This window comes from Necator americanus, chromosome X, assembly GCF_031761385.1.
Source record: "Necator americanus strain Aroian chromosome X, whole genome shotgun sequence".
NCBI classification, from domain to species: Eukaryota; Metazoa; Nematoda; class Chromadorea; order Rhabditida; family Ancylostomatidae; genus Necator; species Necator americanus.
In genome coordinates this window covers 432,341-458,214 of record NC_087376.1, presented here as the reverse complement: position 1 = coordinate 458,214, position 25,874 = coordinate 432,341, and the positions used below count along the sequence as shown (strand labels likewise).

The following is a 25,874-nucleotide window of genomic DNA, read 5'->3' as shown; positions in this document are numbered from 1 at the left end:
TTGATATCTTTGTTTTCAGTACGGGTCCGCGCTCTGCCGTTAACTTATGAAGGCGTTGTGTATGATGGTATGATTGAATTTATTCTTGTGGTGAGTACAGTGATAAGTTCTACGTTTAGCAGATTTTTCATTTTTATTCGTCTGTTTTTTTGTTGGAATTTGGTGCTCATTCAAAAAATGGTCTGGTTTAGAATAAAAAATGGTTTGGAAATCAGAACTGGCAAATACTACCACTTCTGACAAAAAAAGGATGAAAAAAGGGGTTTACCACGCATGTTCATGCTATTGACGCAATGTGCATCAGAGTTCTCGTAAGGTTGTGCTCTTAGAAAGAGAATCAACCTGCAGATCTAATCTAAAAATTTTATCAGGGTTGCATCAGTCAAATGAAGCGTAAACTCTTCTTTATTCTATATCTTTCAAATTTTGTTCCCATCAGCGTTCTGGTAGTTTAAAGGTTAGGTTACATGTCGACGACAGAGCATCAGTAACAAATATGGTCCGCTTTTTCTTAGGTAACGAAAGTAAAGTGTTAAATTTTTTTTCATTTGGGTAACGAAATGGTAACCATTTCGTTACCTAAATGAAAAATCTAACACTTTCCTTTCTTGGGTCTTTTGAAATTAATATGCGCAATTCCTGAAGCAGCTCTATAGCTGCAGGCAGGACTATTTGCAGTCCAGCCAGAAATTCGTGATCTTCGTGCTGTTTGTCCACTGTCAATTGGGTATTGTATATCCGATGGAACCTAATTTTGATAATGTTGACTTTGTTTTTCGTTGTCTTCAGAATCCAGATGGTTTCGAACTTGTGAAAAAATGTAACAGAACGTCCCAAGACTACATCGGGTTGACGTTCGAGCTGCCCAAACATCTTTTCTATGGAGATTGGCGTGTTCTTGCTAGACCTCAGGGAATTAACGATAAGGATACCACCTACGATGTTATATTCCAAGTAAAAGATTATGGTAAGTTGTTGTGTGTGCTGTCTATCATCGCTCATTACCTATTGATTCTTCTTTTTTTTTTACTTCTAGGACATGTTTCAGTGTGTGTGACATTATTTGATCTTTTGAGTTGTTCGAGTATTAACTTGATTTTGAGAAGTTTTTTTTTTTATTACAGTGCTACCGCCATTCAAGATTATTATTTCCATTTCTGAAGGACAGCCTATCGATTCTACTGAGATAGGAGTAGAAGCAAGGTGGCTGTTTTAAAACTCGCAAATAGTGTCAGATAACTGTGACATTTCCTCGTCAAAGTGTATTCCTCTGTTGAATAATTTTGAGGAGATTGACCCGATTAAGGTACTACTACGGCGTTTCTGTGTCTGGATCCTTGACACTTTACTGCAGCACCCAGAAGTCTGAATATGATTTGTCTAAGTCAATGCGGTTGCTACAATCCCAAGTATGTTGATTCACATTATAATGGTAGTTTTAATTAGACTTCGAAAAACTTCCTGTGCTAGAATTTGAACCCGAACGTCTTCTGGATACAACAGGCATATGAGTTGATTGCTGTACTAAGGATGTGTATCTTGGTTACTCCGCAGCGTCTATCGCAGTGCATCTTCGGCGGGTCTGTTATTAGCAATAACTACGTTGTGGAACACTTAGCAGCACCAGGAGATCATTCCGCTATTTCTGTAGCATATTCTGCTCATCTCATCGCCGCATCTGCGAAATGAAAGTAGAGACGGTTGGAGGATACGTGTTGTAATTAGCAACAGTTATTGCTCTGTCCGCAGTTTGGTGTAGCAAGCGGCTGCCGCTTGTTATACGAGACGAGTTCGGGAACCATCATTGTCTAGAAGCGTTTAGTTTTCTCCACTTCTTCGAACGGAGGTTGCATCCAACGTTCATTTCGCCAAGAAAAGTTGAACGCTGTTTGTAATGGAGAGAAAGGGTGGAAAGTTTCCCGTTCAATGGAGGGATCTTTTTCTCAATCTTAACTAAGTCTTCCATCCCTTCGGGGTAACTTGGTGATAAATTTGCCTCGATGGTTAGAAGCACTGACTTGATTCCTCGTTCTTGTCCACAAATCTCGACGATTCTGAATTAAAGTCAAGCGCGTGCAATGAATGATTGATCAACGCCGTGCACTTTATGCATTACCACTCTTAACGTCCGGCTAACGCTAGAGATCAGGCTTCTTGCAATGTTCCTTTCGCCTTCCTTCACTGATCTATAGAAATTGAAAGCAAAGACATCTTTTGTAAAAATAGATTTGTATTTTTTGTAACGGCGCTTTTTTCGTCTTTTTTTCAAAAGAAATTTGGGCGATGATAAAATGATGATGGAATGAAATGATGATTTTCTTCCTAAACGTAACAGCACTACATTTGGAGTGTATTCAAACTTGATTTTACTTACACTTATATTCCTTTGATACCGGCAAAATTAGAAACATTCGAAGTATGAGTTTTTTCCCTCTTATCTCAAGAATTAGTACAGAAGGATGTGTAAAAATACAGTGAGTAAATCACGCAAACTATTAGCAACTATTGAAGCAGCTGTTTGTATGCGTTTCTCCATTTTCTGAAGGAGACGTCTGACGAATGTGATGGAGAGAACTTGTGTGAGAATGGACATGCTGGAGTACGTAGAAGTGAAGCACAAGTCATGTAGTTGTCGCGAACATGAATCGCTTCAGAACTTCTGATTTATAGTAGGGTGAAAACGACATGAAGCACGGTGGAGTTGCGTAAGCGCTTGCACTCGAAGCGGTGCGGTGAAGCGTAGCGGTTAGGATCTAGTGAGGGCCCATGGTTCCGTCGTTCATTGCTGCGGTTCAAGATAGTCCCACCTCGATTCCAACTGCTACTTCCACCGCGCCGCTTCAAGCGCACTCGCCTACGCAATTACACCGTGCTTTATGTCGTTTTCACCCTACTATACTTCTTGAGAAAACCACTTGGAGCTATTGCGCGGCTCTATTCCACTGTGCACTCTACCTACACCAATCTGACGCCTTTGGACCCATAACACCCCATTTTATTGCTTTGTGGTCCGGCACATCTATCTGATACCGTCCGATCCGTCTCATTGTTGTCTGGAATTTCGTTACCAAACAAACGCGTGTCAGCCCGTTATTATATAGTAAAATCTTCGCAAAAGTTGTAATCTCATGTGTTTAGGGATGCACACTAATTTGCTGATGCACAGGTAGCCCCATCAAGTTTTGAAAAAAAATCATGGGATTTTAAGGTTTGGAGTGATCGTTTGGTGAGCGCAGTGGTTAATTCAGTGTGTATGACATAACGTTGCAAACCTGTTATAGTCGACTTTTGAGAAGTATCAATCACTAAGCAGCGCTCCTACTAGTGGTATGGATATTATTTGCATTTTCTGGTTATCCTGGAGATAGCAGCAGTGACACACATGCATAAATACAATTGCACTCGGGGTCGCGCATGTTTGATTTCCTTATAGGGATTCATTAAATCAAAGCTATGGTGGTAGAAACTTCTCGTTCTCATTCTAAATCGACTACGTTGCATAACATTCCCATTTCGTAGCTTGTGTTCTAGAGTTTAAAATACTGGTATCATGTACTGTACTAGTCACCTCTGCTACATCTGAATCACCTATGGTAAATGAATTTCCAATTCCAGTTGTGCTATTTTTGAATCGTTTCTTTTCGTTTCTTCGGTATAACACCAGTGACTTTACCATCCGTTCCCGATATTTCGCTATCAACCTGAAATAACATGAACATCCAGGTTGTAAAGTGTTGCTGTTGTACTAATCTAGATGCCGTGACTTCTCGATTCTGTTTGGCTGACCGCTTAAAATAACGTAGAAAACGACATTTGAACCCAGCAGAGTTTTGTTTTAAAGCTCATGAGCTTAAGGGCTTAGCAGAAGCAGAAACCAATGCTTTCTTTCTTATGTATCTCTTTGTCTTCTTCTATCTCCTTTTTCTTTTTTCATATTAGGTCACTACTAGGCCTACGTTAATGAATTGCGATAATGCTGTCTGTATCTACCATTGTCTCTCATGATTGATTTCTCTTTAGGAGGTTTCCTATGCTGATGCTGATGCTCTTATTGATTAATGTGTTACTATCTTATTCATGGATGGAGGGGACATGTCGCTACATGCACCCATGCGCGCGTTTGCATCGCGATCCGCATTTCTTCTGTTTTTGCTTGCATCTCCTGTATTGCCTTTAAGATGTCATCTTTACCACGAGATTTGGGAAGATGGCCATAAGCTGGAGATAACCCCGGACATCTGCTCTAGCAGTAGATATTGTGTGTCCGCCATCTATCGCGATCCAGACCCCGTCAAGAAGAATGGTTATTCTCACGGTTGCGACCGCGTCGACTGTGACGAATCTGATCAAATGAGCTCTACAGTCTGGCATAGTGCTCCCGGGGGACTTCGCTGCCGAGACCATCGTGACTACGGAAGACGCGGCAGAGTTTGTTGTTGTAAGACAGACTTATGCAACTCAAGTGCGCTTGTGTCGTTTGCACTTCTCTTTCTACCTTTGTTTCTCAATTAACTTTGTTCTTCTCCTTTACCATAATGTTGGCCAGTGACAGACAGATATGTCTTTTTTGTTCACGGTATAGCTGTAATAATTGGTGGCATTTAGTAGTTATATTGCGGCTGCATATAGTCTCGCCTACTACACACACGGAGGACAATTAACCTACTCATTGTTTGGGATCTGTTCTTACCGTGCACAAAAGTACTAGATTGATCTCATCCTTTGTTCACTTTATGTTTCGAAGCAGTTCTTCACCTTACCATCTCCCTTTATCAGTTCGAATTAGACGTGCCCATTCGCTGCAGTGTTACGTATTTTTATATTCCTTTACTTTGCTTTGAATAAAGGTTTCTACAGCTTGCACTTCATACGCAAATAAAATGGGAAGTGAAGAACTCACTTTTAAACGCAGTTCCACTGAAAGCAAAACCATCTCTTTTTCTTCATTCATCTCACAAACAGAAGTTTCTTTCTTCAGTGAGCCCCAAAATTATTGACACATATTCAGTGCATTTTTATGTCACTACATTAGAATTAGATGCAGTTTTCTTTCGCTTTATTGACTATTTGATTCTATTCATATTTATTATATTACTCTTAGTATTAGTCAAGATAACCGAGTTTACAGCAAACAAACAAAAGAGTGCATACATATGCACATACATATACATTACTTCATAATTTAATACTATTTCAAGCATGTCGCATTACACATTATATATTATATATTACATTATAGAGTACTATATATTATACTATAGTAACGGTGCAAAGTTTAACAGTTTCTTCTCCTTTGAAAGAGAGAGCAAAATTAATGGAAACAACATAAGAAGAAAGAAATTGCGAAGTTTCTCTTTTCTTCAATACATTTAAAAATGTAGACTTCCTTTCACTTTCGATTACATGTTCTAAATTTAGCCAGAGGAAAATTGAAAATCAGAGCAACAGCTCAACGACAGAAAAACTGGTCCTAGTCCGTCACAGCATATATATATATATATATATATATATATATATATATATATATCAGATAGCTATAAAATGTCAGATAGCTATAAAATGAGTTGCGACGGGTCCACTGGCGTGGGATTGGCGCGCTGGTGCCAGATACCTATAGAAGGAGGTGCGACGGGTCCACCGGCGTCGGGTTGGTGGGCCGGCGCCAGTTACCTATAGAATCGGGTGCGACGGGTCCAGCGGCGACGAAATGGCGAGCAATAACTTCGTGTGCATGACACAAAAGATAGATGGTTGCAGCCGTTTCATAGCCGTGGCCACTGGGCGCTTTGCTTTACACCTTTATGACTCCGCGTGTCTATTTCCTTCTTCGTCGCCTCAAGTTGGTAAGTTGCCATTCTCAGAAAGTGGAAACACGCATGGAAACGGGTGCCTAAATAGTAGCAAGATGTTTATGTGATCTGACGTGGAACGCTATCTTTATCAGTAGTATGATGTCTTTCACGTCATTGTATGCCAAAACATCATTCTCTGATAACTGTACGATTTTTATACCATTGTTTTTTGGAGTGCACATGAAAAACAAAAGATTGTACGAAATGTCGGGACGATCCAGAAAGAAGAAATGCTGCATATGGGAGTGTCCTTGGATCTTGTACTCGAATATAGGAGTATAGGAATATAGGAATATAGGAGAAAATAGGAGAAAAGGAGACTACTATTCCTACTCGAATGTAGGTGAAAAGCATATAGCGAACGCAGCGCAGTGGTCTGCCGATGCTGCTAACTACTGTGCTGATCGTAGTTGTCAGTCATTTCCCTTAAGCATAAACTGCCGTGGAAGCTGTCGGTACCTAACTATACGCACTCAACTATTTATTAGTGCATAATATTTCGTCCTGGTTTTCATGCTATCCTCTATTCACAACTGCCAACGGCACACTCCCTTACATCGTTGTTCCCTTCGGCTCCTCTTTTTTGAGGCATAGCAAGTTTTTTCGTCCTCTTATAAGAGATATGACCTGATTTTATTACTTTTTTGGGCAGTGCAGTTGTTGAGGCACATCAGAGATGCTGGTTGATACGCATCTTCGTGGCTTCCTATTTTGCTGTCTTTCTCCTCCACTTCCTTATTTTTGGCCTATCCGGTCTTCCGGGTGTTGAAAAATCAGTATAAAATGCATCGTCATCATTTTGTTGTTCCCCAAAGAGTTTCGACAAAATACCGAAGCTCTCGGATATTTGAAAATTGGGGAGTTCTGTCCATATTTTATATGAGAAGCTTACCTACTAACACACACTACGATAAGGTTACAGAAAATTTCGTCATATGATCGACATGTGACCACCACATAAAAATGTGTTACGTGTAGAATCTAGTTGTATCTTAATTCAGTAGGGTTTCTCACTTCTTGACTGAAGAACAGTGGAATTTTTACCTTCTTATACAGATGATCTGTCGAGATCTTCTACGTGAATACCTGGATTTTTTGCTACTATTTGTTGTATTTGTTTGTAACAGTACTTATGAACGCTTCATGATACTTTTTTTGTTGAAGGAGGTACTATTTGCAGGTATGGCTAAGCTGAATACACATAATGTCATTTAGATCACCGATGGTGTATGGCAGAAACCTGTGAACCTTTCCGCTTGTTTTTCCGGCGATCACCGTCGTGACACGATCATTTCTGTAGAGATTCGTGATAAAGGCAAAGGAAGTCGGGGCGAATCAGCAGTTATACTCGACCCTCTTGCCCCTGGCTTCGAAATTGTCCCGCTGAGAGCACTTTTCAATGAAAGGACAAAGGATATACTGATAACGGTAAGTTTCGGGTGTAAGAAATGAAATAAGAGTATTTTTCAGATCTTCTGAATTCTAGACTAACTCCAACGGAGCAACAAATGGTGCGATGTTAGGCGTAACATTTCATTGCTTAGGAGATGTAGCACAGTCCTCAAAGAATGCTGAGACGTATGTTGGAGAAGTGTTTGTTTTCCCAAAGCCAACAGATTGGGTCAGATGTCATGTGATAATGGTTCAGGTGAGTTATGTGGAATCTGAGGGAAGGAGGACGGCGTGTTTTTTAGTTAGGCTATTTGCGGGGCAGGAACACTATGGTGGGATGGCGATCAGCAGCAAGCAGTTTACAATAAACCCCTACCCAACCAAATGTCAATTGTAGTAAGATATTGAAAAAAGCCACAAGTGTGTGGTTTTTAATTGTATTCTCAACCTTTGTTACCTCCGAAGAATGCCTTTGGCTTTTCATTGAGGAGTTTAACGCGTACTAACAGGGTTGCGAACGTTAGTAAATGCGAAAATTTTTCCATAATATTTTAAATGGTGGCTACTACTTTATCTCTTTACCGGCACGAGAAGAAAGGCATCAAGAAAAAGACAAGGAATTTTCTGAAAGATGAGGTTTTGTATCTGAAGGATCTCCCAGAGAGCCTTTTTACAAAGTGCACATAAATATAACACCCCCTACCACACTTCAATACTTTTTTGTTTTTCATAGAATGAGAACATCTACCGATTTACGCAATTTCGATGACACTTCTATGATTTGGAACACATGCCTTCTTGCTTTCTATTCGAATCAAATTTATTTTAGTTAAACTCCGAAATTGCAAAAAAGAACTTCTCTCGTCTACTGTGAAATTCGCAAAAATGTTGCGGAAAGGAGTGCGCTACGTAATTTTTAAAGTCTAGCGATGATAGCTGCTGTATTCAAGGCTGCGCGGCATCTAGGGACGATGAAGTCGCGAACGAAGACAATGATGTTGCCGAAGATATCAGAGGTACCGTCGATGGAACCATCATGGATAGCGGTCTCTTCGCCTCGAGCTGAATACGTTGTAGGCGAAACCATGGAAGTGACCTTGCCGAAAGCAATGGCACGCTCATTAAATTACTTTGTAAGTAAGGCACTTTCTATTTCAGTTGTCTCCTTTTACTTCAGTGTATACTAGTACATCACTTCACATATTTTTTTCTGCATACGTGGGCAGACAGTGTGATGGAACTTGCTCATTTGGTGTATTTATAAATTTGTTGACTTTCATCCTCTTTCATTTCTATTTCTGGCTCCTACTGTTTCTACAGCACTACAAGATCGTATCTTATATCGATTTCTCTCTCTGCCGTATCTCCTACCTCTATCAAGAAAAATTATTGATTCTTCTTATGATCTAATACAGAATTTTAGTAACACTCCTGAGTCTGATAATGCTTTGCGCATCCGTTTCTCATTTTTATCTCGGCGACTCATTTCAAAAAAAAGTATTAAGGGGTTTCGTAATCTTGTGAAAGGTTCAAGTTCAGTTATCCACCAATCAATGAAGGTGGAATTATCTCCCACATTCATTTACCTTTTTTTTGTTTACCTTTATGAATACGGCTTTCATATGAACCTGGAGCAGTAACTTAGGAGTTTTTTTTTAATTTCGTCATTTTTAGAGAAGAACAATTCAGTCCGATAAATACGGTAGAAATTGACACAGAAATGTCAATTAGCTGACTCTGCGCAGCAGAAATTAGAATAGATAACAAAGGCAGAGCTAAACAAAAATATCCGCCTTGCAGGTCCTTTGTAACGGTCGCTCAACTCTTGCGTCCGGGCAAATTAGGAATGACGGAATACTGATAATAGAAATTACGACAGCCATGACAGGAAGGTGCATTCTTTTCGTTTACACCTTGGACAACAAACCAACTACTGACATGATCCAGTTCACTGTAATTGAACGGTGTCAGGTGTGTCTTTTATTACTTCCTTCCACACTTCACGCTTATTTTCGCTCAGTTTGTGATAACGCTTAGCTGAAGTGCCCTACCATCACACATCGTCCCTTTTTAAATCAGATCTTCATCGTAAGAAACAGGACAGTGAGAAAAACGGCTTTTTTAGTTGTCGGTTTCCATATTCCTTAAAAAGCCAATATCTCAGCGCTAGTTAGACTCCTAGAGCTCAGAAAATCGTATTTTTACTTGTAGAAGTTTCTCTCAGGCAACTACTCTCTCTTCACATAATGTCATCAAACCGGGATCATCAGTTACTTTCACACTGAATGGAGACCCTCATGGTATCGCCTTCATGCGAGCTATGGACGACCGACTAAATGTTCTGGAAATGGTACGTCGGTCTGCTAACTTCACATCCCTTTTATGTTCACCCACAAAAAGTTGGTCTGATTGTGCGCACAGTTACAGCTAAAATGTAGCAACGATATAGCACAAAAGATAAGTACCATATCCTTAGATGAGGATGGGTTCTTGATAATTTTTCCGATTTCACTCTCTTTCATGTCGCCTTGTTTCTCTGAATATCAGAATCCGAAATCACTGGCGCACTTTGCTATGTATGACAATTACGGCGAAAATACATGCGATAGTCGGAGCCGGTCCTCTGCTCCCTTCCACCTTTGGACGGTTGAAGAAAGAATCCGTTCAGTTTTAAGCGCTTTTCGAAGGGATTCCACTCACTTTTGGACGGTTGGCGAAGGGATCCTCATCGCTTAAGCTGCATCCCATGAGCTAGACCCCCTTCACCTGAAGAGGGTCCGGCTCCTCTTTGAAATGGACTTTTTCGATGTTGTTTTTAAGAAACATCTGATTTGATCCTTGTTAAATATTTCATAGTTAATTGCTCATTTTGGGGAACACCCGTCGATATGCTGTACAGAGTTTCGAGTGTTTTTTTATTTGTACCACGAATTCTAGCTTCATTCAAATTCTAAAAAGAGCAGTGTCTGGGGTAATTCCCGATGTTCTGCTCCTTTTACCATTAGGTGGAGTTTGGAACCTACAAATATCAAAACTCGCGACAAATTCAGGAATCGGTAACCTCAGGAGCATGTGCTTACAGTCTTAGGACTGACAGGAGGGTACGTGTAAAGAGGGTCCCGGCGGAATTTCGAGCATACCCCGGTCATGCGTCGTCAGAACAATTAGCGATGGTGCGTGTCCTAAAGAGATTCACTTTCGTTAGCACCTAAATAGCTGACTCTGTTTACCTACCGCTAATCATACGCTGCATCACCGGCTAAGATATAATTCACTCAATTTAGTAATCGCACCAGAAGCAAGAGAAATCCTCACGTAAAAAATGAGATAAGGATGGACCTAATAACTTCAAATTACGTGCATAAAAATTTTCGTTAAAACGAAAAACAGCTTTCGAAAGTAACGGTGATAAAAACTATCGTTATCCTGTAACTCGCAAGCTTTTTTGTAGCCTAATTTATTTTTGGGCAGAGGAACCTTCTGTATCTCTGACTTCTTGAAACTTACAGGAAAAAAAGTTCAAATTTGGTAACATTTCTAGACTTTCTGAAGGTGATATAAAGACAAACTCACTCCCTTTCTTTATTAGAACACCATACAAAATGCCATAGCGTGACTGGAGCGTGACCTCTTCGAGGTATGCTCGCGTATCCGCCGGCATATCCACTTTGCACGTTATGCCTCGGAGGCATTCGCGGAGAATCCGCCGGGACCCTCCTTACCGTTCCCCCTGATAGGAAAAATTGGGTGTAAAGTGCATTTCATTGGATTTTTTTTTGTGAACTAGCATAGTATTTCGATCTCGTGTTGTGTAGCACGCCGTGGAGAATCTGAAATGCCCGATTACGCTGTTTTTTTCGTAGCTCCCATACTAGTTTTGAACTCTGTGAAACAGTTCTGAGGATATCTAACTTGATTGAATCAAAACAAATAAAACTATCAATACCCGCTCATCTGCACGAATTGGAACTTTGGTTTTATTCCGAGCGTTAGAAAAACCATTACTTCCAGACGAATGATGCAATACAGACAAAAATCTGGGATTTTGGGATGTTCCATCGTCCAGAGTTGAAGGGAGATCAAGCGAAGTTGTTGAATTTCGTTGCGTTCAAAGAAGTAAAAAAAGCGCTGGGTTTGTCATTTTTAATTTATCGCTTTTTTTGAAGCGACCATCAAAATCCAATGTAATATGGTAGTTCAGAGATGGAAAATTTTTGTTTTACGTTTCTAGTTTGATTTAGTTTTTTTTTTTAATTTCTAGTCTTTTTTTAGCCGTGTTTAGGAAATATTTGATTTCTAGTGTTAAGCTGTTCTTTGGCTGCTAGTTCATACTTCCAACGATTTGGAAAATGTCCAGATGCCCAGGTTTCGCAGTCAGCTCTGTCTAATTTTTGTTCAAATGTGATGCTTGCAAGATGTATGAATCCTGAACAACCGACAGGTAATTTGTGTTTTTAACTTTTTTTTTAATGTAATTGCGCGTGATACTCTTGCTAGTACTCACTGAACCTAATAAGTACGAAACCATGAAATTGCACCTCACACTCCCTAACTCCCCGCCGTTAAATACAAGATCATCTTTCAACAACATGTGCGCCTTCTGATTATATTAGATATCGTAATTAAGCGTACAGTTACGGAACAGTGTCACCTTTAAAATACTCCGGTGTGTTTCCAGTTTCAACGCTACGATAAAGTGAAGTGGACATAGTTACAATCTACAGTCAATTTAGAATCTAGTAGTATATTGAATTTTAAATGTTTTTACCGAAAAAAACTAAAACTTGATTATATTTCGCTTGTATGTATGTCATCGTATTGTATTCTTTTTGCTTCATCTCATTGTGAAATGAGACAACAACGGTACGCATATAATATACCTTCCCAGAAACTTTTTTTTTCGACTTTTGCGGAACTGAAGTCAAAACGGAAATTTATGGGGACGTCTAGTTCATCGCTAAGCGCTGAGAGCCAAGAATAGTAGAAATTTCATTATGTAGCAGGTTTCATGTTCTCTTGTCCTTGAACCTGCCCATTCCTTGTATTGAATTAAACTACACCAGGTCTCACAGGTTGTAAGAAATAGCCATGTTTTGCTGATTTCGACAGTTTTATCTTTTACGTCCTCTCCAGAGATCTGGTTTTCTCAGTTCTGCAGCAAAGCGGATTGTGCATGCTAAAAGATGGGTTTTAGCTATTGGGGAACTCAAAGAATGATTATGTGAAATTTATAATGTGTGTTTGAAAGAAGTGCTCTGTTCAAATTAGGCATGATGCGCGTATCGGAGTAGCTTCTATTCGTTGAAAATCTGCACAGATTGCATTCTATGTAAGCCTGTAGAGAATGAATGTTCTACTGTTAGTGTGTTCTACGGCTGAAAATGAACTGATGTATGCAGTGTGTACTCACTCGAGTAGTGTGAATTTTAGTAGCCATCTCTACTGCTTGTGATCCAAAAAATCCACGAAATTGTGGATCTCTCCTCAGGAAGACGTCGTCAACCTTTGAACATACATCTCCTGTGCGCGCAGACCTTGATACAAAAGACAGTTTTGTTGACTTACTAAGGTAGGTCTCACTAGCATTAAATTTCGAAAACGTGAAATATATTTAAGTGAGATTCTCATGATCATTTTCAGTGACGACTTCGAGGCGGAGAATGACTCCAAACGTAAACTTCGAGAACGTTTTCACCAAGTGTGGCTTTTCGACACTTTTTCTCTAGGGCACGTACTACATTACTTTTATTGAACATGACATTCTCGAAAAACAAAAATTTTTAAAGATTGGAAAAAACAACAATTATAATTATTCATAGGTCTATTACTTCTACGAAAATCTAGTCGACGGTACTTTTTCGTTTGACGATCGAGTCTGTTATTTCGTTTTTTTTCCGCATCTGTTGAACATTACTTCTGATGAACTGAGTAGGATTTAGTCTGTTTCATTTCTCTTGCTCAACATCGTTTCTGTGAAGAAGAGATGACAAATACATTAAAAACGACACAAGTTAGATCTGATTATGGAAATTGCAACTGGAAATTAATTTTGGATCGCAATATTTCACGCTGGATGCGTGACCGATAAAAAAAGTTTCCTATTTCGCTGCCTGATGCAGATCTTGGGCGTTGCATGGCCGCAAACGAATGAATGAAAGTTTAATCTAATCAATTGGAGAAAACTAATTATAAAAGGATGTTGAATTTCGTCACACAATGTGAGAGTTCAAATCACCGAATTACGAAAGTGACGGTGCTGGAATCTCTCCACGAATTGATAGAGGCAGGAGTTTACGACTATGACCGTGATCATGTTCACTTCCACCTAGTAGTCCATAAAAAAGGCATGAGAAACACTTTTGGTTGACATGTTTCTCCTCTACACCACCCCTATTTGTTACGCACCAATAGTAACTCCATCGTTATCTAACGTCGGAATGCCAACTAATATAACTCAAATAACCAGCAGCAGAAGCTCTCACCACTGCATCATTGCAGAAGCGCTGCGAATTCCTGTTTTTCGACTACCCCGAGTAGGTTGAATCGTTGAGGACATGAGTGCAATCAAGGCTGTTACACAATTTTTCGGGTTTAAAATGGGTAGTTGAGAGCGATGACGCTTATATTCGTGAACTACATACCTAATCCATCTCAATCATCATCGGTGTCAATTTCGTTAAACGCTGCCTTTAAAGGCAGTATACCACGAATTTGGGGTGGTACGGATTTCAGGTGGAATATCCGTATACGGGGTCGTAGATTATGGAAACTGGGGTGGTTCCGCTCATCTCTCCCTGAATCGCTGCAGCAGCCGCCCCCTTAATGCTGTTTTGTACGAAGCCTTCTATTGCAGTGCGCCACCCTTGCACGTGTAGCGTCCCTTACTGCCTATCGGGGCAGTCCGAACTGATTTTCGACGAATGGCAAATCGGAGGCGGCGAGGGGTGAAGCGTTGCAATAGATGGCGTCGTATAATTCTGGAGGCGGCTGTTTGCAATGATGCAAGGAGAGATGAGCGGAACGTCTACCGTCTCCATAATCTACGACCCCGTATACAGATACTCCACCTGAAATTCGCACCACCTCAGATTGGTGGTGTGCTGCCTTTAAGGTATGATATATAAGTTCGGGATAGTACTACTGAAAGGGCAAGTGCTTCAAACGCATTTAATGATACAACGTTCTTATCAGAGCCTCTGGTACTATTTCAAAAACGTTGAAAGCTCCGGACACGGTCGGAAAATGGAGTGTATCATCGGTTTTCTGGACGCGCGGACAACATAACTTATGTTGGGCCCCTGTTGTTCAGATTATATCTAAAAAAGACATATTCCTTGAGGTTTGACAATTTACCTATGTGATATTTGAAAAAGGTGTCTAGTATTCAATTTTTAGATAGATGTTCCCAAGTCTGTTTTTGTGAACGAAACTATCACGGCTAAAGTATCAGTTATCGCCCAAAATCTTGTACGAGAGAGAAGGGTAAGTACTTTTTGTTTTCTACTGTTATGGATAATTCCCGTCTCTCTTCAAAACTAAAAGAGTTCTGGTAAACCCTGAAGGTTCAAGTACATCTTTCCGACACTTGTTCATATGCCCATTTAGGTTGGGATTAGTGCTACGTGTTGGGCTTCATCCACGCCCAAAATTTCTCGTGACTGATCACTCAATCTCAAAAACATTAATTAAAAATAGCCTTTCTCTTGAGCATTTTCTAAAGGAATTTTGTCAGTACTCGGTTTGCTTGTCTGACATATCGCGGAAGATCTGCGTGGATTTGGGATCATTTGGACAGCTCGGACAGCCCAGCTATTCCCGTGTTGTCGTCTCACCGTCTCAGCCAATCGACACGAAGACGTTCACCTTGAAGTTTTTATCTACAGGACTTACAACAGTGATGTTCCAGCTTAGAGAGTGCGTCAGTACATTCTTTTGTCTATTGTTTATTTAGCTATATAGTTCAGAGAAACAACGTTTCCTGGTAAACATCATTGTGAATTAGGCGAAGTTTATGATTCAGTACGACTTAGCATTTTCATTGCTGTGAGTTTCCGTCTTTCACTCGAGTAAATATATTCCATCCTAATTTTTCTTCTTAAGAGACGTGACGAGACAGAAGATGTGTACAAAAGGCTCATAATTGACACGAGCAAATCATTAAATGACGTTAAGAAAAGGAGTTCCGAGGAAGATGCCGTTTCTCAGAGAGACATTTTCCGTGAGTTTTTCAAGTTTTACTTATGTCGATATTTCTTGATTAGTTTTGCTCCAAAGTAGATCGTTCGAAGCGCACATATATATTAGATTCGAAAACGCAAATTTCGAGTTCGAAGCTTTACGCTCTAATTACTTTTTAAAGGCAGCGTAACCCGAAATTGACATTTTGCGGAAACTCTGGGGAAAATGTGAACTTCTGTTTGTAGATTACGGAACCGAGCGCAGCTCCGCTCATCCTCGCCTAATCATCGTAAAAAAAGGCATGGAACACTGTGTTTTTTCCTACAAAGCCAGTTGCAGCGCGCTACCCTTCTGCGCGTATCGCGTCCACGAGCTAGCGGTCGAAAATTAATGAGATCTCCTCACAACGCTAATCTAGTAAAAGCAGTTTATTTGAAAATAATGGTAAATTTCTCCTCCTAGTTTTAAATTTTCTCAACGAGTTTTTGAGAGGACCAGGACACCTGCAGAGATTAAGATTGAGATTTTACAGCCAAGTGTTTCCGTCGCACCCCCTTCCATAGGTATCTGGAGCCCGCGCGCCAGTGCGACGCCGGTGGACCCGTCGCACCACCTTCCATAGGTATCTGGCGCCGGCGCGCCAATGCCGGTGCCGGTGGACCCGTCGCACCCTCTTCCATAGGTATCTGGCACTGGTGCGACGCCGTTGGACCCGTCGCAACTCATTTTATAGCTATCTGACCCCAGCGCACCAATCCGACGCCGGGTGGACCCGTCACACCCTCTTTTTCGAATTTCGTGACACACACACACATACACACATACACACATATACACACACACCGACTAAGCTCGTTATTATATATCATGATATTTGATTTCTGATCGCTACATGAGCACGAGCGGCCAGGTTTGTCCAAAAGTCTTGCACCACAATTTATTTCTCAATCCAGAACTTTAGAGGTCTCGGATTAAACTTTTTGGCAATTGAAGATGGTAGAATGTTCAAAGTTCTACCATCTACGACATTTTACACAGCGATAAGTGCATAAGGTCGAGCATATCATTGGTATTCAACCTTCATTTCAATGAACCAAAGTCAAATTCGAACCATTGTGTCCTACAAATTCCTGCGAGGTCACAACGTATGCGACGCCACCGCTCATATCTGTGCTACATTCTAGAGGGATATAATATCGCTGGAGTTTCCTTCGTTTGTTCAAACGGTTCAGGTCGGGAGATATTTTGCTTGAAGTTCGACCTCGCTCTGGTCGCCCGACGCACTGGAGCGATGAACCCTTGGTTGACGCTCTCGGAGACAAACCTAATGCCACCACACGTGAACTGTCAAAGACACTTGATTGTCAATTTGGATCCCCCACGAATTCAATGCGTCGCAGCTGGCGATAACAGTGCGTGTCAGTCTTTGCTTTTACGCCCACATAAGGAGGAATTTCTTCGGAAAATCATTGCAGGAGATGAGAGTTGAATGTTGTATGTTAACAGTTCAGAGCAGAAAAGTTGGCTCTCGCGTGGCGAACCACCTCCAAAATAGTCGAAAGGAGAATTGTATGAGAAGAAGATCTTGCGGTTTTGTTGGTGGGATTTTGAAGGAATGCTACAATATGAACTGCTCTTATCTAGATACACCGTGACCGTTTAAGTCCACTCTTTTCAACAAAAGAAGTAGGCAAACGCAGTTCCCCTGAAACGTAGGAAAATTAGGCGTTTTGCTCTACTTCATGACAGTGCTCGATCTCAGATGATAAAACTTACTCGCCAAGAAATTTCCGAGCTTCGTTGGGAAGTTCTACCTCATCCTGCTTTTTTCTCCCGATTTAACCCCATTTGACTATCATTTGTTTCGGGCGCTGAAGCTGCATCTACAGTAGAAAACATTCGATGATCAGAAAGAGTTGGAAAGTGTGATTTCGCCCATCTTCGACACGCACTTGGGGGAACTGTCAAAAGGTACCCGTATGATGTGCCGCCGCGTATCCAGGAGGCTAATGAGCGTCGTCAATTGCATCGCGCGTCTCCTGATACCGTCATAATCGCAACACTAGACTAATTACTCCTCTTGTGCTTCGTCTCCCTGACGCTCCGCCCACGCCACCTCCCCACCCATTTCCCCGCGTCTGCTGCTCTTACGACGAGTTTTCTTCGCCGAGCCTGCAGCTCTTAAGATTTCAGAACCAAACGAAGAGGAAAGTACCTGGTAGATGTTGTTTGAAACTCTACATAAAGTAAACTTGTAAGTTAATATAAGAGAAGGAAAGGATGAAAAAGTTTGGTACAATTGATATGCCATTTAGAAATGCGAGTGAAGTGACATTATTGTTTTGACTTGTTAGGTGGAAACCACTCACTTTCTGGGTATTTCTTTTTGTTTATCTAGCTGGGTAAAACTGGCATCCAACGACTAACGAGGCGCGAATAATGCCTCGCAGACATACATTGTTCCTAAAGGTATATCTCGAAGATACAAAAGTGTCTGTTAGGGACTAATACACCTAACCTTTCATATTGATTTTATGCAGAGAATAGATAGAAATGAAGCGATAAAACGCTGTTGAAGGAAGTTTGAAGAACTATACAAAGTTCTATTATATAACACTGAATAAAACGTACAAGCAAGTATTGAAATATTTGACATGCGCTCTATATAAACATATCTAAGTAAAATTTTGAAAAGGTAAAATGTAGAAAGTAGTTTAAAAAATGTGTACAAAATGATAAGCGCATAATGTTGCTGTTATTATAGCTGCTGCAGTTGAAAGTTGAACACGAATTCGTTGAATGGCATCGTGACAAACACATACTTATGCACTGCTAGTTTATGTGGGAGATTTAGGGCATGAAACGTGTTAAATTATGAGACGTGTGAAGATGTATGCATGTTATTCCCTCCCTTAGAGCATCTTTTTGAGATAATTTTTACTTATTTAAGGTTACATTGGATAGAAGAATCTACTTCTTCTCTTTTATTCCCAACAATATGCGCTTAGTTTACTATATCTGTACATCAGAATTCACTGCGGCAATTCGTTTTTCACTCCCTACTCCCTTCAAAATTCGCACCATCCACCGTTTCGTCGCGGCGCGAACGTCGCGCGCGGCGTTGACCAGAGAGCAATAGGGAGGCGGGGTGTAGGCGATCTCAGGCGGTCGTAGAGGATGTATAATTACGTAATTAAATAACTACATAATTACGCGGAGGAGCGCGGCGCTGAAGGGACAGGACACGACCGGTCAGCCGGTTTTCACGGGTACCTCTTGTCACGCACCCGGGGGACCGTTTCCAGGACGTTTTTTCTCCAACTACATGCATCAATCACCCTGGCTTCATGTGTAGACGAACACTGGTATTTCGGAATTGAAGCAAATCGATAAAAGCGACATTCTTCGCGACTCTACCATGGTTTTGTGACCTTTGCAGAAACTCAAGTCACACAAATACAAGAAAAACAAACAACAATCGAAAGACACAAATTATTGTGGGCTGAATCTTTGACATTATACCTGACACATGTGGGGAGCTTGTAAGCTTGTGTTTTAGCATAGTCTTAGCATAGGCTCTGTAAACTGCGCCTACCAACCGACGTCCGTGTCTCATTTTCTTTGAGGCATGTACTGCTCTGAATATTGCTTTCTTTTCAGACGTCGTAGAGTATAGTTCACCACTAAACGCTGATGTGTTGATCACCGATGTGCACACTAATGTCCCCGATGCTGACGCAGTGTACAGTTTCACTATCGATATTTCAAGTGAGTTATGCTTGTTGTTCTCCATTATTAACCGGTGAAGTATTTGTTTGTGCCCTACGAGGATATTATGCACGATATTCACGAGAAAGAACGGTGAGCATCCGGTGGATCCATCAAACACAATTGGTGAAACTCCTGTTCTTATGCGTCCACCGCTCGCATAGCACTTAGAAACTGGAACGAAAGTTGCAGTCATTTCAGTAGCGCTGGAAGTCTTTTCTGTGGAATTCTATTATATTTTCGTTGGAGAGTACTCTAATAATTTACCAACCAGTCACCATTCGAGACAACATGTCTAATATCGCGGCGGTGTTTTAGTTATACAGTACTACCACGAATAAAAGCAATTCACCAACAAGCTGAAAAATAACTTTTTCATCACACATTAGAAAGACGTTCTGTTTGAGAACTTCAACACCGAATCAAAGCTTCACTGTGAATGTCTAAGAAGGACAGATCGTTAGCACCAGCGTTATTTCAGAATATTGTTAGAATGCTCTGCTTAGAAAACAAACAAACAAAGGTATAATAGAAGAATAATTCCGTTCGTTTGCAACTCACTTCGACATGAAAACAACGGTTTAGTAGCTATTGATGAGTGTTGAAAAAGGACCTTCAACATCACGCCTATATTGATGCAGTTGTTGATGATTGTTGGAACAGCGCCCTGAACATCACAGAAAGAAGAAGGAAGCCCAAGAACTGGGAATTGGTCTGAAGAAGTGTTGCGGGAACATTCACGAACACCATATTCTACTCACAATATTCATTAACAAAGATAAGTTCCCCGCAACTTCCAAGCAGTATCGCCAGCTGGAGTCATAATTCATCGCTGGATCTTTTTACTCTCTAATACTCCTGTCATGTCCGTATTTTCGCTACTTAACCATCGAAGAATCACTTCGATTGGTACCACTACTACATGATATCATTACTTAATTAGACACCTAGATACTGAGATGGACCGTCTTCACTGGGCGTGCGGGCCTCTGCATCTTTTTCGCTCGTTTGATTCCCTCGCCATTGTCGTCCAAGATGTTCTGAAGTTTCAGGGGGCGACGTTGACGAGGTCCTCCAACCGAATCTGGCTGAGCTCTCAGTCCACCCGTGTTGCGAACACACCACCCCATCTCCTTGGCGGCCTCCTCTCGAGAGCGTTTAGCATTTCTTGGGATCTTCTCTAGCGTTCTTTCAGTTTATCTATCGTCGTTTCCTCATGCTATGACTTGCCCATCCATGCTTTGCTTTCGATATATATATATATATATATATATATATATATATATATATATATATACCACTGGGTCGTGAATACGGAACATCGCTCATAAGTTGGAGCTGCGGAGACCGTGTTGTGCGCTCCGGACCTGTTGTAAATCTTACCGTTTTCCCTTTTTTCTAGGCAAATTTCTGGGCCATCTTTGACATTGACATTGACATTCTTCTATACATGTCGAAGATGTCTGTTTTTCTGGTGCGAGTTTTTGGTGACGACCATTCAATTGACTTAATTGATGTATCTTATTAAAAAAGGATAAAGCCACTGCCGTATCAATCCACTTGGGATGCGCCAATGCGTTGTACTGGAATTCGTAATCGTTGAGGTTTTGGAACGCGTGTTGGCCTATACAATGGCTTGCGGGGGCCAGCCGATGATCAAGTCAGTGTTTTTATCCCCATGACAACTCTGGTAACAATTTATCAACCCGAAGGATGAAAGGCTCGGTTTGCACTAGGGCGGTCTCGAACCCTCGACCGTGTGGCTACAACGGATCTCTAACCGACTTCGCCACACCCGCCCCGATGTATCTGATTATGCTTACTTATATAAACAAGTGATTGATTGAAACATTGAATAAGAGGACTGGATAGACTGCTATTTGCTTTCTGTGGTTGTGCTGATACCTATGTAACACTATTCAGGCTTTCTTCCCTTACAACCATTGAACTTCATCGTCCGACGAAATTGCCGAAGTCTAGACTGCGAGCACGCCTTTCTATCGGACGTTCTGAAACAGCTTTCTGTTGAGCTTTACCAGTTCAAAAGAATCAATATGTTCCAAAACACTGAAGTTCGAGCTCTGGAAGCATCCGGAGACAGAATAGGGTCGTGTTGGTAGACTTTTTGTTATTTTTCCTTAGCAACTTCACGACTACTTCGCTGATAACGTGACTACTTTTACAGTGATATCAGATATGTTACGATTCTCGGACTGCAGAAATGAGTCAACATGTGGATATTCTGAGTATATGGCTCCGCGAAAACCTGAAGAGCGGTCCATTGCGTATGGTATTTTATATTGCCACACCGTTCTTGAACACTAAACATATCTGAGCTCACACTTTTCGTAGGCTTACTGCTATTGCGACCTCATTGCTTTGCGAGTCTTCTTCGGACAGTCACCTCATATGTGGAGGGATACGGTTTTTGATTCAATCTTTTATGAAGGAATGGAAAGAAGATGATATTGACCTCCGGGACCTCGTATATCTGGTGTGTTTTGATATACTTTCAATTTTAGCAATGCACGATTTCTCTTACATTTGTTAAAACATCCAAGTGTCAGGGTCGCTCAAAACTATTTCTGTTCGCAAAATTTTCATGTCACTCGAAATGTCGACGTATGAAACTAAGATTAAGATTATATGAAAGAAGATGTTCTTTTTAAGAACTGCAAACAAATAAAGTAAGTTAAATTCTAACTTTTGTTGATGTGCGATATTTGCTGACAAATTCTTTGATTCATCCTTTGGAACCGAAGAAGAGGGATGCTTCCTACTAGGTTTGCACCTGCTTCTAACCTGTTGATTCGAGCACTTTGGAGTTCCCACTATCCATGAAACGTTAATTTTCATAAATCATTTTTTACAATTTCCATATCCCTTGGCTATCATGTTATTGAATTGACATTTGATATGATTTGAGACTCGACTCTATAAGACGAAACGCTGATTTCTTTTTCTCAAGATAAAGACTGAAAAATGATGATTGCACAGATTTCTTCTTATTTATTTCTCTTTTTTTTCCCGTTTATTCACAGCCATGGACGAATGTAGTTTAGTGGTAAAAATCTCCACTGCGTCTGAGCAGTCATGCTTCAACACCGCCGAAGGTCAACCCGGTTTTCCTCCCATCCGGAGTCGATAAATTACTATCAGACTTCTCTGACACTCCTTGATACATCCAGTTGGCTCTGCGATTCATTGGACGGACCACATTTGTACTTTCATATAAAGCGCAAAATTGTCCGTTCATCCGCCGAAAGCGTGTTCCCACAGATACTCAAAGATCAAAATGAAAAGAAAAACTTTGGTAAATGAACCGACCAACTGCATGCTCTACTCAGGAATGATGAGGAGCGAGACAAGATGAGAAAGGAAGTAAACATTGTCTTAGACAATGATTGAGTTTCTCCTTCCGTATCCTACAGAATTGACGGAACTTCGCACCTAGGGGCACTCGACGATTCTGATTACGGACCTACATAGTTCGTAAACGATATCTCCCAGGTTTCTTTTTTTCAACTTTCGCGGCAAACCTACCTCTTGAAGTCTTTGGAATGCGACAAAAACTTGAGCGATATTTGATCCTGAGTATCTGTATGTCGTAAAAATTGCCTCCAGGCAGTCATCGACATTGTTGATATTCACCTATTTGCGCTAAATGGACGTTGGAAACGTAACAGCCGATTTATTTTTTGCGTTCATTGACCACATTTTTTTCATGTGCCAAAAAAAAAACTTATCTACTATCTAAGGCGATTCTTAGACCCCTGAAATAATCTATAGGAAGATTTTTTTTTGGCTTGATATTTTAGTTTTTTTTTTGAGCGCATTTGCCTCCTCACGTTAGTCTCTGTTTGAAATTATTTATGAGAGCAGCAGCTCGCGCTGGTTGTTTAGTAATCTGCACAACAGTATTAACACCCTGAAAAACAGCAGCTCGCGTTGGTATATATATATATATTTATTTATTTATTTGTTTATTGATTTATTTATTTATATTTAAAGGCCAGAAGCTTTATCCTCTTTTGACAGTATTCCCCTTGTTCGTTAAAAATAGGAGATAATTTCCTCTTGTTCCGAAAATACAATGCTAAAAACATGTAAAAGCGAGATGGCTGGAAATTGGAATTGCTAGAAACTGAAAATTAGAACATAGATCCTAAGAATTTTGAAGGAGAGAATTTATTTGAGAAATCTTGCGGTTGCGCCTTGTCAGAACGTCTCATTTTTGTGTAACTTGAAGTTGCTAAAAAAAATCTTCGCTTCGAGGGGTCTTCGCCGTTGTAGTCATTAGATATTGTGGCTGTGCAGTGGATTTCATGAACGACACTGTTCAACATTAGGGCTCCAATTAGGCAGGCCTAATAGTTTTTTCGACACAAGTACGTGTTGGAGAAATAACTGCTGACTAAATTAAAATTCTTTCATACTAAAATTGACCAATACTGTATGTATCCTGTAAGTTTAAGGAAATGTCGGCACGAAACACAGCGCACAACATTTATTGTTCATTATCTTCGAAGCATTGATAGAAATTATCTATGTTTGACTTACGAAACTCAAGAAATGTATTAATAAATTACTGTGGGCGGTTTTTTGGCGTTACCTACCTCTTCTTCCATCTTGATACTGACGAAGTCTAGAAGTCCTCGTTGCTGTTTGAAAGACGTTACAATAATGAAAAATCTATGATTACAGTATTTTGTTAGTTACTCCACTTATCACATTTAGATATTGAGAATCTGGAAACAGGGTTTACGAAACTTGTTCGAGAACAAATTTGATCAGATTCATTCATTTAAGTCATGAGAAACGTCCAGTTTTTGCTCAGGTTCACGCAATGGACAGAGAATGGTTCGTGAAGGCTCTTTTGCTCCAAGTTTCCCGTGACTGCGCTGTATATCAGTGTGTTGTAAGTTCCTAATATTGCTTTTCCTTGTCGTCCCACATTTTGTCATGCTTTCAGAAAGACGATGACGCTTGGTTTAGATTATTGTTTTCTTTTTACTCTATTGATGAGAACTGGAAATGGGATATCCGCTCACTGGCGGCGTTGGCGTATATGGGAACAAACGCTACCAGCGAAGTTATGAGGATAAAGATGGCTGGCTTGGCAAAACGTATGTCTTGTTCCACCGGCTTCTACGGGTTATTAAGCTCAAATTTCTAGGTCACATGCTACCCTATTGGAATGCTGCTGCCTCCACATATTTTCCTGAATCGAACAGCTTGGATTACTTCAATGGAGCAAAGAGAGCAAAGGTGTAGTAGCAATCTCATGTTTTCACAGAGTCCAACGATTCGAAGTGGATTTATTTCAGAGCAACGACGTCCTAGTCAATGCTTTGGGGATTTTGGCGTTTGTTTCAGTGGGAGCTGAGGGCCGAAACGTCGACTGGGATCCGCTTGCTAATTGGCTCTACGAACAACAGTTCCAAGATGGAACTTATGAGAACGCCATTGTTGGTGTCATATTTTTACCAGTTCAGAGTGACCTCCTGAAACAATCCGCCCTTTTTCTTTTTTTATAGGACACCTATTTTGCTTCTCGTGCTCTCTTCGAATATCGCTTTCGCAAAGTTGGCATTCGTAACAATGAAGCTGTAACCATTATTGTTCGGTGTACTGGCTGTGAGACGCGAACTGTTAATGTCAATGAAGCTGCGACGGAAATCTATGTAAGGCACTTTTGTTTAAAAGTCTTAAGCAATGTTTCACTGCAGCCGCGAGAACGTAAAAGATCAAGAGGTTGCTTCAAATGCTTTAATAAACCGAAGCTTTGGCAGCAGAATCGATCCCTGGCAGAAATTGTCCAATTTACAGCAGTTAGTCACACACTGGTCGTGTAGGAAAAGTGCTGAAACGATGTCAGTGGGGCACTGCTCAACTGTTCTTCGCATTATGTCATCGACGGCAGAGTTGAACTGAACCCCTCCGTTAGAGCCTCTTGTCTAACTCTGGTTTCTTCATCGAACGGTGTAAAACATCCGGCTGGTGTTCGAACCGCAGCAGTTCTTCTTCGTTTCTTGTCGTTAATTAAGTATGAATTTTCTTCGAATTCCGTCGGCGCAAAGCGCGTTGAGAACACGGCATCGATTAGGAGAGTCGACGGCCGCTTCGGACCTTCGAATACCAGAAAAGTCAAGTGCAATGGCTCCGAATACCGCTCCCACACTCCGAGCGCTCTCCTCACCATGCACCTGGTCAATTGTAGATCAATGAGGACGGAAGCCGGCTTGGTCGTCGCAGGTGGTCCTTCGCGATGTTTGACTTCTCGATCCAAGATGATCCGCAAAATCTTGTACATTACACGCAGCAGTTATATTCCTCGGTATTTCGTAGCTTCCATGACGAATAGCCCGGGGGTGTGGTGTAGAGGTTCCGCTTCGTGCACGATCGTGCTCACCAAGCCTTTCATCCTTCCGGGTACGATAAATTGGTACCAGTCTTGTCTGAGAGAATAAAAACACTGACTTGACACATTGGCTACTCATTACGTACCTCATATTAGATCTCCCACCGCGTATATCCAGATGCCTTATTGCGTGTACTGAAAACAGGGCCACCACGTGTGGATAACAATCAGACTTGTATACGGGACTCTTAAAGATGCACCAAAGCTAATTTGGCATTCAACTCCTTGACCAAGTGTCTATGGTCCTTCATCGCCAACGAAGT

At 40.9% G+C, this 25,874-nt stretch overlaps 1 protein-coding gene across 3 annotated transcripts in view; it reads left to right on the top strand.

Annotated features, from left to right (window-relative positions):
- Window positions 1-25,874, top strand: part of RB195_021086 (uncharacterized protein) — a gene marked incomplete at both ends in the record, with an annotated part of 54,555 nt that overhangs the window by 7,904 nt on the left and 20,777 nt on the right. For all 3 annotated transcript variants that reach the window (XM_064207641.1, XM_064207638.1, XM_064207642.1), the window contains 27 exons: window positions 20-90; window positions 790-967; window positions 1,125-1,203; window positions 1,307-1,409; window positions 7,068-7,280; window positions 7,339-7,500; window positions 8,195-8,377; window positions 9,045-9,215; window positions 9,469-9,594; window positions 11,256-11,376; window positions 11,545-11,685; window positions 12,675-12,813; window positions 12,885-12,971; window positions 14,436-14,583; window positions 14,640-14,726; window positions 14,977-15,158; window positions 15,209-15,287; window positions 15,345-15,462; window positions 19,083-19,190; window positions 21,114-21,302; window positions 21,376-21,475; window positions 21,543-21,684; window positions 24,028-24,108; window positions 24,163-24,316; window positions 24,367-24,458; window positions 24,518-24,658; window positions 24,728-24,874. In XM_064207641.1, the coding sequence (XP_064063519.1) occupies window positions 20-90; window positions 790-967; window positions 1,125-1,203; window positions 1,307-1,409; window positions 7,068-7,280; window positions 7,339-7,500; window positions 8,195-8,377; window positions 9,045-9,215; window positions 9,469-9,594; window positions 11,256-11,376; window positions 11,545-11,685; window positions 12,675-12,813; window positions 12,885-12,971; window positions 14,436-14,583; window positions 14,640-14,726; window positions 14,977-15,158; window positions 15,209-15,287; window positions 15,345-15,462; window positions 19,083-19,190; window positions 21,114-21,302; window positions 21,376-21,475; window positions 21,543-21,684; window positions 24,028-24,108; window positions 24,163-24,316; window positions 24,367-24,458; window positions 24,518-24,658; window positions 24,728-24,874 (3,542 nt within the window). The remainder of the gene's footprint in view (window positions 1-19; window positions 91-789; window positions 968-1,124; window positions 1,204-1,306; window positions 1,410-7,067; window positions 7,281-7,338; window positions 7,501-8,194; window positions 8,378-9,044; window positions 9,216-9,468; window positions 9,595-11,255; window positions 11,377-11,544; window positions 11,686-12,674; window positions 12,814-12,884; window positions 12,972-14,435; window positions 14,584-14,639; window positions 14,727-14,976; window positions 15,159-15,208; window positions 15,288-15,344; window positions 15,463-19,082; window positions 19,191-21,113; window positions 21,303-21,375; window positions 21,476-21,542; window positions 21,685-24,027; window positions 24,109-24,162; window positions 24,317-24,366; window positions 24,459-24,517; window positions 24,659-24,727; window positions 24,875-25,874) is intronic.